The sequence below is a fragment of the Mus caroli genome, unplaced genomic scaffold (genome assembly GCF_900094665.2).
Source record: "Mus caroli unplaced genomic scaffold, CAROLI_EIJ_v1.1 scaffold_9593_1, whole genome shotgun sequence".
In the NCBI taxonomy this organism is placed as follows: domain Eukaryota; kingdom Metazoa; phylum Chordata; class Mammalia; order Rodentia; family Muridae; genus Mus; species Mus caroli.
This window is the reverse complement of record NW_018389934.1, coordinates 7425-20898: the sequence shown is the minus strand read 5'-3', so window position 1 is coordinate 20898 and position 13474 is coordinate 7425. Positions and strand designations below refer to the sequence as shown.

At 39.7% G+C, this 13474-nt stretch overlaps 1 protein-coding gene across 1 annotated transcript in view; it reads left to right on the top strand.

The window, feature by feature from the left end:
• Nucleotides 1–13133, top strand: part of Asb3 (ankyrin repeat and SOCS box containing 3) — a 43553-nt gene extending 30420 nt beyond the window's left edge. The window contains exon 7 of the mRNA XM_029473844.1: nucleotides 12698–13133. Coding sequence (XP_029329704.1) covers nucleotides 12698–12903 — 206 coding nt within the window. The 3' untranslated portion in view covers nucleotides 12904–13133. The remainder of the gene's footprint in view (nucleotides 1–12697) is intronic.
• Nucleotides 13134–13474: the final 341 nt, after the last annotated feature.

Here is a 13474-nt window from a genome sequence, read left to right as displayed (position 1 = left end):
GAAGGAAGGAAGGAAGGAAGGAAGGAAGGAAGGAAGGAAGGAAGGAAGGAAGGAAGGGAAGGAAGGAGAAAAGGAAAGGAAAAGAAATATTTGAGCTGGACATGTCTCAAATCCCAGCTTTCAGGTCATCACACTAGAGATGACTATTCAGACATAGTTTATAGCCATTTGAAAGTCTTTATTACAACTGACTTGCACTACACTCAGGTATTCCAGACCTAAGCATATCCCAAAGCTTTTAGACCAAAGGACTTTTAAAGGACAAAATCACATCCTGGTATCTTGCACAGTAGCTGCAGGGGGATGTTTGCACAAACAAGCAACTTCACTGAAGCTAAGTTAGCTTTGGTTTCTAGAATAGAGTTGGGTAATTTTCCGTGGATTCTCCATCAAGTACATCAAATTCCAGTTAAGCCTGAAATAACAACAGCAAGAACACAAGATGGAGGAACCTCTGCACTCTCTTGCACTGTCATGTTCCCCTATGTTTCTGTGGGCATGAGGCAAATCAGTGACTCATTCTGTTCTAACAAATCATAGTTGGCCAGTACCTTAGTTCGTCATGCAGTTGAGGATACAGGGTCCCAGCATTAGCTAGATCAGAGTAAGCCTCAACAGTAATAACGATGCTTATAATAAGTTAGTTGGCCATGAGGACCAGGTAGTTGGAAACTAATACCAATTGTTTCATCTAACTCCTTTTTTTCCCTTTCTTTCACGTTTTCTCTAATCATAGCCTCTGGAAGTACATTACCTGTTGTGGCCCATGAGCCTGAGGGAAATGAGCACTGGCTTGGGGGCAATGAGTTATTGAATTGAATACTCCAGGACAGCTCACTCCACACGTCCAAGATTTTCTCCAACCAGCAGAACTCACAGAAAGGCACAGAAAGTGACACATTCATTCAGAGAGACACATAGTAAAAACCTCGGGTGGTTTCCACACATTCATACACCTGAACCGACTAGGGGAATCTAGTGATGTCTCACAAAGATCCTTAGACACAGGATCTACATTGTGTCCAACCTCTCTTCTTGTGTCTTAACCAGATAGAACCTCTTACAGACCAAACCTACCTCCAGGGGTGTTTAGACCAGATGACATTTGATTAATCTTTTGGGTGCCCCTGGAACGTTTGGCAAGAATCCATTAGAGAGGATTTTCTTGGGACCCTGATCATGTCGGGGTGTGTACTCTCTAGCTAGTGCACTCTTGCCTGCTCCTGGGGATTCTGAAGCCTCTAATTGTCTGAGTCTAGTCTAGGGATCTTGCTAGGGTCTCCAAAGTACTTTGGGGAGCTTACCAGAGATTATCAATTAGAGACAGTTGATAGTCAACTGAAAGTCTTCATTCTAGCCAGCTGGGACTACACTCAGGTATTCTCGACCTCCCCAGCATTTAGACCAAGAGGCTTTTATAGCAAACACAAATCCTGGTATTTCCTAGCAGTTTACTAGAAGCTATTAGCTGTGTGTGGGGGTTCTGAGCAGTCAAGTCAAAAATGGTGTCCCATGTCCGGCCCAGTCTTGGGCCACTGGGCGAGGGGGACGCTGGGAGTTTGACTACATGCACCCAATGGCACCTCCAGGCAGGCATTGGGCTGTGGGAAGCTGCAGGACCCTGATCTGTGGGTGAGGAAGCCGCAGGACCCTGATCTGTGGGTGTGGTATCCAGAGTAGGGATACCACAGAAGCCGCTGGGTACCGCAGAAAAGCTGGCTCTGGGGTCCCTGGGCTGCATGGACCGCAGACCTGCTGGATGTCACGTAAGAGCTGAGAACAGAGTGGGGACCCTCGGTGGACTCTGGCCCGGGGCCGAAGGGAGAGAGTCTGGCTTGCTCAGTCAGTGGCTTGGGTTGGCAGAAGCTGTGGCTGGAGGCCTTCTGGCGGGAGGTTAGACTGGCAGTTCTGTAGAGGGAAACCTGCTCCAGCACTGTGGATCTGGATGAGAAGAGGCAGTCCATGGTTTTAAGGCATTCATTGTAGAAAGACAGCGAGAGGGAGAAAGTAGAGAAGCAGAGGCCAACGGAGGCCACGTGGAGGGGGGGTGGGGGGGAAGGAGGGTTCAGAGAAGGAGGGTGAGAGGTGAGAGTAAGATAGGTAAGAGAGAGAACATGAGAGGGAGAGAGAGAGAGAGGGAGAGGAGGGGGCAAGCAACTCCTTTTATAGGGTGCTGGGTCATCCTTGCTGTTGCCAGGTAACTGTGGGGAGAAGAATACCTGTCTGTTGTCAGGTAATTATGGGGGTGGAGTTCAGACAGAATACCAGGAGCTTGGGGCATTGTCTACTTGACTGAAGGCCACATAACTCTCTGTGGGGGGTGGATGGGGGTGGGGACTTGGCTGTGGGAGACTGTAGCTGTAGGGGCATAGGAGGCATGGCCAAACACCTGCTGTCCCTTAGGGTAACCAGGGTTCCAGGCTTGTGCTGGACTGGGGACCAGGCTGTCTGTGCACAGCTCACTGCTCTACAGTCAAGCATTGGCTTTGAGTTTCTAGAATAGAGTTAGGTAATTTTCTATGGGATTTTCCATCAAGGAGATCAAATTTCAGTTAAACCTAAAATAGCTCCAGCAAGAATACATTATGAATGCCTATAATGCATTGCCTATCACAGTAGCTAAGGCATCAAGGTTTGGTTATGAAAACCCTGTCTCAAAAATGGAGGGAAGGGGGGAAGGAGCTCGTGGGTATCAGTGACAGTGCTGTTAACTGCCATGTTTACAGTCCTAGCTTGAATTGCCAGTACCACAAAATAACCTACAAAACCCAAATAGCTGAGTTCTTGAACATGAAGACAAGCTGTGTGTGTGTGTGTGTCTGTGTGTCTGTGTGTCTGTGTGTCTGTGTGTGTCTCTGTGTGTGTGTGTGTCTGTGTGTGTGTGTGTGTGTTTTAATAAAAATACTGTATTCCAGTCTCTGGAATCTTTTGGAGGGTATACAGGTAATAAATAATGGCCAGTCCTCAGCATCATATAGGAGGTTTTTTTCCCCTGTTTATCTAAAGATTTTCATGTAATATATTTTGATCATGTTTTTCTTCTTGATTTCTTTCCAGATGTTTCCATCCCTCTATGTACTCAACTTCAGATTCATTCTCTTTCCTCCTTCATAACTTCTTCCTTTCTCTCCAAAAATTCAAAAGGTGAAAATCAAAACAATCAACAACACAAAAAAATAACACCAACACTATTGTACCCGTATATCCTGCAGGCAAGCAGTGTTTTAAGTTGTAGGGTTTATAGCTTGGTGATATTATTCTGTGCATAATATAGTGGGTTTGGGAATTTGAGGCCTACCTGGACTATGTAATGAGTTCCACGTCATAATGAGACCCTGTTGGAAAACAAAAACAAAAACAAAAGCAAAACAACTTATTGTGCCAGATGGGCATTGTGTAATTAAACTAGCACATACAACAAATTTTAATTTAATTTAACTGAAAAAAATTTGGGTTTTTTTTTCATTTTTTTATTAGATATTTTCTTTATTTACATTTTGATTGTTATCCTCTTTCCTGGTTTCCCCTCTGAAAACCCCCTGCCCCTATTGCCTCCCTCTTCCCCCTACTCCCCAACCCACCCACTCCCATTTCTGGCCCTAGCATTCCCCTACACTGGCGCATAGAGCCTTCACAGGACCAAGGGCCTCTCCTCCCATTGATGAGGTGTGAGTCCCACCTCAAAATAACACCAAAGTTGTAGTTCTATTGATGCGTATTTATACAAGAAAACTTTAGGTCCTTTTCAAGGTAAATACCCATGTTTGCTAACTCTTCAATCTGTAATCTATTTAATGTGTAAACTATACTATATGTTTCTTAGGTACCTATCTAAGATGTGTGTGTGTGTGTGTGTGTCCTTATTGAACCTGTTGAGATATTTAAGTTTTACATTCTAGCTTTGTTCTTCCATAACTCTCAATTTTTTACAACATAATAGTTTTTAAATAAGGCATATGTCAAAACAGAACTGATAATATTCAAAGTTATAAGTTCATACAAATATGTATCAATTTAGCCTAAACTATGAAACTCATCCTAGCCCTTTTTTATAGTGGAGCCCATTTCTTCAACATAAATGTGGTTCCTACTGCTCTGATTATAACCGTTTAGTTGTTCAAGTTGTTTTATGTAAGAGATCTCTCATCACTAATATTGCTACATTCTCTGTAAAGATGAACCTCAACCATCAACATTCTGGCTTCCTACTGTATGAATTCCAATTTACTCTTAGGCAGGCTTTGCCATCCACATCACCAGAATGCCTGTATCCTGCCCTGACTAATTTGCTGAGTATCTTGTTAAAAGAAGAAATGGAAAGGAAATTGGAATGTAAAACAATTGCAGTTTTGAGCTGATGAAGAAAAGTTAGTGATGTTATCATGGAATATTTTCTCTTGGATTTGCATCATGGACTATATTCTTGTGTCTTTGTTCCCTTCAGTGTTGATGTGAAAATTACCTTCTTTAATTAGAGCAGCTGTGATCACCCATGTGTGACTGTCATGAAACTGGGTCTATTACCATCCCCTCCTAGAGGGAAGGAGAAGTTCCTAAGGCTCACAGGGCTCACTACCCTTCAGTAACTCCTCCCAAGTCCCCTCCCTCCCCTCATAAAAGTTACATAAAGGGTGAATCATTAACTCCAATAAAACTGCACTGGTATAGATGTGTAATTTGATCAAAAAACTTCCAGGGAATTTAGCTGCCTTTGAGCACCCAAATTCCTACAAGTAACCCAAATAAACTCCTGCTTTAAAGTTTCTTTAAGTGTCAACAGCCTTATCAGATTATAACATTAGAGCCCTGTCTTCACAGCATATCTAAACATGTTTATGCACATCCACTTGTTATTAAAATAAATTTGACTAGTCTACATTTGTTAAGAGAGGCTTAAATGATTTGCCTACCACATTGCAGCAATATAACTGTTGTTAGCTAGATCCAAATGGTGACTTCCACGTGCATACACACATAAACACACACACTCAAACACCCATACATATTTATTTACTTACCTAATGTTACATATTATACAGTTATGTAAAATAATCATTATATAAAAGGTAGATTGTCTGAATAGAAAAAATACACTTAAGGAAGGAAGGAAAACAAAATCATGTATTTGAGATGACATAGTGTTTTATTTCAATTTATTTCCTATAGATTTTTTAATACCAAATATATTGACAATGTAATTAATTCCAGTTAGTTATTGACTTTAGGTGTTTTCTTTTCATTACATCTTCAACAGTGTTAGATAACTAGTTTTGCCCAGTATTATCAATCATATGTTCCATATGCTAAATGATAAATATTGTTAGATAAGCAAAAGCATTTAAACTTTAATTTTGTTTTCAAAACCCTCACTATTCTTATCTAGATGTTACATTATACTTATGGATACCAGTTCTTACAAAGTCACATGTATGTCATATACTTTCAGTATAATTTCCACAATTCTACAAACACACTATCCTCAAACCAAGTTTCAAGATTGTATTCAGTGGTATTTCTTTGGCTCTTTGTATAACCTTCATGCATTGGTAGTATTCATCTGAGTCTTTACCACTGTTTATACTCACATCATTAATCTACTGTGCTTCAGATTACTCTCCGTTCTTTTGTTCTCACTTTTTCCTAATGACAGTTGTTTTTAAAACTCTTCGTAAACTAAACAGAAACTAAAACATAAGATATGGAGATAACTTGAGTTGTTTTGATATGGTGCATTTGGAATGTTAGGAAATGAGCTTGCTTTAACCCCGTTGAGCTGGGGGTGTAGAAAACAATATTAGTTGTCCTCAGATATGCTCTCCTTGGTACTTGAGTTGATGCCCTGCCCTAGCTCCTTTGTCATGGATTTCAAGATTTCTCTACTAACAAAAAATCGAGTCACATAAAAGCATTAGCTGTTTTGTTTTTTGTGGACATTATCTTCTTCAGTTAGCACTCTCATCTTAGAAATCGATGCTGCTGTCATCTGGTGTTTCTCAGTTACATGTACATGGATTATTTGAGAATTTGCATCCTCCTGTGGCTACAGCAGATACTCATCAATGCTTAGAGGTGTTGGGATCAAATGGATCTGAATGGCTCTGCAGTTTAGATGGTTTTGTGATGTTTGAAATGTTACTGAAACTTCGTTGTTTTAAAAAATTAGATGTTTCCTTTATTTAGATTGCAAATTATATCCCCTTTCCTCATTTCCCTTCTGAAAAACCTCCTATCCCAACCCTCCTCCCCTTGCTCACTAACCCACACACTCCCACTTCCCTACACTTCACAAGATCAAGGGCCTTTCCTCTCATTGATGTCCCACTATGCCATACTCTGCTACATATGTGCCTGGAGACATGGGTCCCTCCATGTGTACCCTTTGGCTGGTGGTTTAGTTCCTGAGAGCTCTGGGAGTACTGAGGCTATAAACCCCTTCAGCTCATTGGGTTCTTTCTTTAGCTCCTCCATTGGGGACCCTATGCTCAGTCCATTGGATGGCTGTGAGCATCCACTTCTGTATTTGTCAGGCACTGGCAGAGTCTCTCAGGAGACAGCCATATCAGGCTCCTGTCAGTAAGTGATTGTTGGCATCCATAATAATGTCTAAGTTTGGTAACTTTATAGGGGAAGGAACCCCAGGTGGGACAGTCACTGGATGGCCTTCCCTTCAGTTTCTGCCCTAAACTTTATCTCTGTATTTCCTCCAATGGGTATTTTGTTCTCCGTTCTAAGAAGGACTGAAGTATCCACACTGTGGTCTTCCTTCTTCTTGAGCTTCAGGTTGTCTGTTCATTGTAGCTTTGGTATTCCGAACTTCTGGCCTAATACCTACTTATCAGTGAGTATGTACCTTGTGTATTCTTTTGTGATTGGGTTACCTCAATCTGGGTAATATTTTCTAGTTCCATCCATTTCCCTAAGAACTTCATGAATTCATCATTTTTAATAGCTGAGTAGTGCTGCATTGTGTAAATGCACCACATTTTCTGTATCCATTCCTCTGTTGAAGGACATCTGGGTTCTTTCCAGCTCCTGGATATTATAAATAAGGCTGCTATGAACATAATGGAGCATGTGTACTTATTACATGTTGGATCGTTTTCTGGGTGTATGCCCAGGAGGGAATAGCTGGGTCCTCAAGTAGTACTATGTCCAATTTGCTGAGGAACTGACAAACAGATTTCCAGAGTGGTTGTACCAGCTTGCAATCCCACCAGCAATGGATGAATGTTCCTCTTTGTCCAGATCCTCGCCAGCATCTGCTGTCACCTGAATTTTTGATCTTAGCCATTCTGACGGTGTGAGGTGGAATCTCAGGGTTGTTATGATTTGCATTTCTCTGATGATTAAGGATGTTGAACATTTCTTTGGGTGCTTCTCAGTCATTCGATATTCCTTGGTTGAGAATTCTTTGTTTAACTCTGTACCCCATTTTCAATAGGGTTATTTGATTTTCTGGAGTCTAACTTCTAGAGTTCTTTATATATATTAGATATTATCCCTCCATAGGATGTGGGTGGGGTTGGTAAAAATCTTTTCCCAATATGTTGGTTGCCTTTTTGTCCTATTGACAATGCCCTTTGCCTTACAGGAGCTTTGCAATCTTATGAAGTCCCATTTATCAATTCTTGGTCTTAGAGCATAAGCTATTTGTGTTCTATTCAGGAAAATTTCCCCTGTGCCTATGTGCTCGAGTCTCTTTCCCACTTTCTTTTCTATTAGTTTTAGTGTATCTGGTTTTATGTGGAGGTCCTGGATCCATTTGGACTTAAGCTTTGTACAAGGAGATCAGAATGAATCGATTTGCATTATTCTACATGCTAACCACCAGTTGAACCAGCACCATTTGTTGAAAATGCTGTCTTCTTTTCCACTGGATGGTTTTAGCTCCTGTGTCAAAGATCAAGTGACCATAGGTGTGTGGGTTTATTTTTGGGTCTTCAATTCTATTCCATACCTGCCTGTCACTGTACCAATACCATATAGTTTTTATCACTATTGCTCTGTAATACAGCTTGAGGTCAGGGATGGTGAGTCCCCCAGAAGTTCTTTTATTGTTGACAATGGTTTTCGATATTCTGGGTTTTTGCCTTTCGAGATTAATTTAGAAATTGCTCTTTCTAAGTCTATGAAGAATTGAGTTGGTATTTTGATGGGGATTGCATTGAATCTGTAGGTTGCTTTTGGCAAGATGGCCATTTTTATTATATCAATCCTACCAATCCATGATCATAGGAGATCTTTCCATCTTCTGAGATCTTTGATTTCTTTCTTCAGAGACTTTATGTTCTTGTCATACAGAGCTTTCCCTTGCTTAGTTAGAGTCACACCAAGATATTTTATATTATTTGTGACTATGGTAAAAGGTGTTCTTTCCCTAATTTCTTTCTCAGCCTGTTTATCCTTTGTGTAGAAGAAGACCACTGATTTGTTTGAGTTAATTTTATATCCAGCTACTTTGCTGAAGTTGTTCATCAGGATTAGGAGTTCTCTGCTGGAATTTTTTTGGTAACTTAAGTATACTATCATACTAGCATATCATCTGCAAATAATGATATTTTGACTTCTTCCTTTCCAATTTGTATCCAATTGATCTCCTTATGTTGTCTAGTTGCTCTGGCTAGGACTTCAAGTGCTATATGGAATAGGTAGGGAGAGAGTGGGCAGCCTTGTCTAGTCCCTGATTTTAGTGGGTTTGCTTCAAGTTTCTCTCCATTTAGTTTGATGTTGGCTACTCGTTTGTTTATACTGCTTTTACTATGTTTCGGTATGAGCCTTGAATTACTGATCTTTCCAAGACTTTTATCATGAAGGGGTGTTTGATTTTGTCAAATGCTTTCTCAGCATCTAATGAGATGATCATGCGGTTTTGTCTTTGTGTTTGCTTATATAGTGGATTACATTGATGGATCTCCATATATTGAACCATCCCTGCATCCCTGGGATGAAACCTAGATGATCATGATGGATGATTGTTTTGATGTGTTAAATTCAGTTTGCGAGAGCTTTATTGAGTATTTTTGCATTGATATTCATAAGGCAAATGGGTCTGAAGTTCTCTTTCTTTGTTGGGTCTTTGTGTGGTTTAGGTGTCAGAGTAATTGTGCTTCATAGAACGAATTGGGTAGTGGTTCTTCTGTTTCTATGTTGTGGAATAGTTTGAAGAGTATTGGTATTAGGTGTTCTTTGAAGGTCTTACAGAATTCTGCACTAAACCCATCTGGTCCTGGAGGTTTTTTTTTTTTTTTTGGTTGGGAGACTATTTATGACTCCTTCTATTTCTTTAGGGGGTTTGGGACTGTTTCGATTATTTATCTAATCCTGATTTAACTTTGGTACCTAGAATCTGTCTAGAAAATTGTCCATTTCAGTCAGATTTTCCAGTTTTGTTGAGTATAGGCTTTTGTAGTAGTATCTGATAATTTTTTGGGTTTCCTCAGATTCTGTTGTTATGTCTCCCTTTTCATTTCTGATTTTGTTGATTTGGATACTGTCTCTGTGCCCTCTAGTTAGTCTGGCTAAGGGTTTATCTATCTTGTTGATTTTCTCAAAGAACCAGCTCCTGGTTTGGTTGATTCTTTGTGTAGTTCTTTTAGTTTCTACTTGGTTGATTTCAGTCCTGAGTTTGATTATTTCCTGCCTTCTACTCCTCTTGGGTATATTTGCTTCTTTTTTTTTTTTTCTTGAGCTTTGAGTTGTGCTGTCAAGCTGCTAGTGTACGCTCTCTCCAGTTTCTTTTGGAGGCACTCAGAGCTATGAGTTTTCCTCTTAGCACTGCTTTCATTGTGCCCCATAAGTTTGTGTATGCTGTGGCTTCATTTTTATTAAACTCTAAAAAGTCTTTAATTTCTTTCTTCATTTCTTTCTTGACCAAGTTATCATTGAGTAGAGTGTTCTTCAGCTTGTGTTCTTCAGCTTCCACATGTATGTGTGCTTTCTATTGTTTATATTGTTATTGAAGATCAGCCTTAGTCCATGATGTTCTGATAGGGTACATGGGATTGTTTGAATCTTCTTGTATCTGTTAAGGCCTGTTTTGTGACCAACTGTATAGTCAAATTTGGAGAAGGTACCATGAAGTGCTGAGAAGAAGGTATATCCTTTTGTTTTAGGATAAAATGTTCTATAGATATCTGTTAAATCCATTTGTTTCAAACTTTTGTTAGTTTCACTGTGTCTCTGTTCAGTTTCATGATCTGTCCATTGCTGAGAGTGGAGTGTTGAAGTCTTCCACTATTATTGTGTGAGGTGCAATGTGTGCTTTGAGCTCTAGCAAAGCTTTCATGAATGTGGATTCCCTTGCATTTGGAGCATAGATTCAGAATTGAGAGTTCATCTTGGTAGATTTTACCTTTGATGAGTATTAAGTGTCCTTCCTTACCTTTTTTGATACCTTTACGTTGAAAGTCGATTTTATTTGATATTAGAATTACTACTACAGCTTGTTTCTTTTACTGCTTTTAATATTCTTTCTTTGTTTTGTACATTTGGTGTTTGATTACTATGTGATGGTGGGAATTTCTTTTCTGGTCCAAACTATTTGGAGTTCTATAGGCTTCTTGAATGTTCGTGGGCATGCCTTTATTTAGGTTAGGGAAGTTTTCCTCGATAATTTTAAGATATTTACTGGTCATTTAAGTTGGAAATCTTCACTCTCTTCTATACCTGTTATCCTTTGGTTTTGTCTTTTTATTGTGTCCTGGATTTCCTGGATGTTTTGGATTAGGATCTTTTTGCATTTTCTTTGATTGTTCTGTCAATGTTTTCTATGGTATCATCTGTACCTGAGATTCTTTCTTCGACCTCTTGTATTCTGTTGGTGATGCTTGCATCTATGGCTCCTGACTTCTTTCCTAGGTTTTCTATCCTAGATTGTCTCCCTTTGTGATTTCTTTAGTGTTTCTAGTTCCATTTTTAGATCCTGAATGGTTTTGTTCAATTCCTTCATCTGTTTGGATATTTTTTCCTGTAATTCTTCAAGGGATTTTTGAATTTCCTCTTTAAAGCTTCTAGCTGTTTACCCGTGTTCTCCTGTAATTCTTTAAGGGAGTTATTTATGTCCTCCTTAAAGTCCTCTACCATCATCATGAGAAGTCATTTTAGATCTGAATCTTGCTTTTCCTGTGTGTTGGGGTATCCAGCACTTGCTGTGGTGGGAGTACTGGGTTCTGATGATGCCAAGTAGTCTTGGTTTCTGTTTGTAAGATTCTTGTGTTTGCCTTTTGCCATCTAGTAATCTCTGGTGTTAAATGTTCTTGCTGTCTCTGGCTGGAGCTTGTTCCTCCTGTGGGTCTGTAAGCCTGTGTCAGCAATCCTGGGAGACCAGCTCTCTCCTGGCAAGACCAGTGCACAGAGGACTGTGGAAAAACCCTACCTCCTGGGTACAGATGGAAGAAGGAATGACCCTGAGCCATCTCCTCTTCTGCTTCTTAGGCCTGTGTGCTCCTGGCTAGTCCGGCCTTAGCTTGTCACCGGAGAGAAAATGGCAATCTCCCGTGAGTCCCAGAGTCAGAGCCTTCCCTGGAGACAAGCTCTCCCCTGGCAGGAATGGTGCACCTGAAATTTCTTTTTAAACCTCCATTTTCCCATATTATTAAAGTATGATAATAAATCCCAGAGTCTGGGGCAGATCAGTGGTACAACATAACTTTAGGAAGCCCAAAGAAACAAACAAAAATCGTATATGTATGTGTAGCCTGGAATAAATAATACAAAACTAGAATATGTGGTGGGTGTGTAGCATAGAGAACACTCAGTGAATGTTCTGTTTCTGTGCCGATTTTGAAATTTCTTTCTTAAAAAAAGTATTTTTTTTAATTTTCTGGATTTTTTTATGCATGTATTTCTGTGTACCACATGCATGCTTGGTGCCTATTGAAGTCAGAAGAGGGCATTGGATCCCCTGAAACTGGAATTATAGGCAGTTGTGAACCACCATGTAGGTGCTACAATTTGAGCCTGGGTCCTTTGGAAGAACAGCTAATGTTATTAACTTCTGAGCCATCTTCACAGACCTTGAAACTTTATTTTATGTCATAGATGCAAAGAGGAAATGGTCAGGCTGCACATCCCTTGGTTTGATGTGTTACGTTCAGAACCTTTGGTAGTAAAACAGACTAAGAGGGAAATAGCAATTTCTATTTAGGGTTTTCTTAAGTGTTAGCTTGTTGTTAGATTATTAAAATTTAAAGACTTACTTTTTTCTGGCTCTGGATGCTGTCTTGAGTTTGTGACCAATTGAAGTGAGATCAACCAAGTGGAAAAAGTACATACGCGTCTCATGTAGTCATGCTGACCCAGTAGTCTTCTTTCAAAACGAGACTAAGCAACATAGTGTTTCTCTTTTATTGTATAGACATGGGTTGGATACTTATCTTAATGTATTGCTTGTGTGTATGTGTATGTTTTGTAAGTATTCATGATAGTGTGTACATGTTGGGGGCCACAGGAGGATGTTAGTACATCACTTGCCTTAATACAGGGTCTCTCACTGGATCTGGAGGTAGATTGGTAGCCAGCAAGCTACACTGATGCTCCTGTTTTTGTTTGGGTGAGAGGTGCTGGCTGCCACTGTGGCTTTTCCATGGTTTCTGAAGTTCAAACTCAGGTCATCATGCTTTCACAATAAGAGCTATTTCTTTCCCAACCATTTATTCAGTCCACTGTTAGTGAAAATTATGTTTGTTTGTTTCTCCAGCCTCTGTTCCAAGCCTAACCCATCTTTGTCGTTTGGAAATTCGGGCCAGTCTAAAAGCAGAGCACCTTCATTCTGACATTTTCATCCATCAGTTGCCACTTCCCAGAAGTCTGCAGAACTATTTGCTCTATGAAGAGGTTTTAAGAATGAATGAGATTCTAGAACCAGCAGCTAATCAGGATGGAGAAACCAACAAGACCACCTGACACAGGTCCTTTAATTCTGTTTAGTCATAAAAGATGGCTTGTGTGATTGTTTGGATTTGGTGATAATATCAAATGTCCATGTTTACAGCTGTTTTTCCCAGTTTGTCTCTTTTCCAATATTGTGAACCTTATTCATCTTGCCTTACTCAGTTTTATTTCTAGTGCACTTTGTTGTGTATTATTTGTTTATCTGACCATTTTTTACTTGATTCTGCTAATAAACTGTAATTTTCATGTTGTGCTGGATGTGACTTCTTTCTACTTAGGATTCATGTTCGCCTGTGCTAGAATCTAAGGATAGAATCCATAAACTTCCCCAGAAGAATTTATAACATCCGTCCTTTTGAATTATGTATCAGTTATTATTTTACTTAGGGATGAATATCTTCAATGTTTATTAAGAGGAAACTTTCCTCCGTGTTATAATCTGTTCTCATTCCTTAATTCAAACATTTTTGTGAGGTGTTGATACTCTTGCATTTTCACATGTAAAATCAGGAGTACCTTTTTTTAAAAAAAAAAAAAAAAAGAAAAACATAAAAAGTCAGTCATATTGTTGATCTCTCACCCC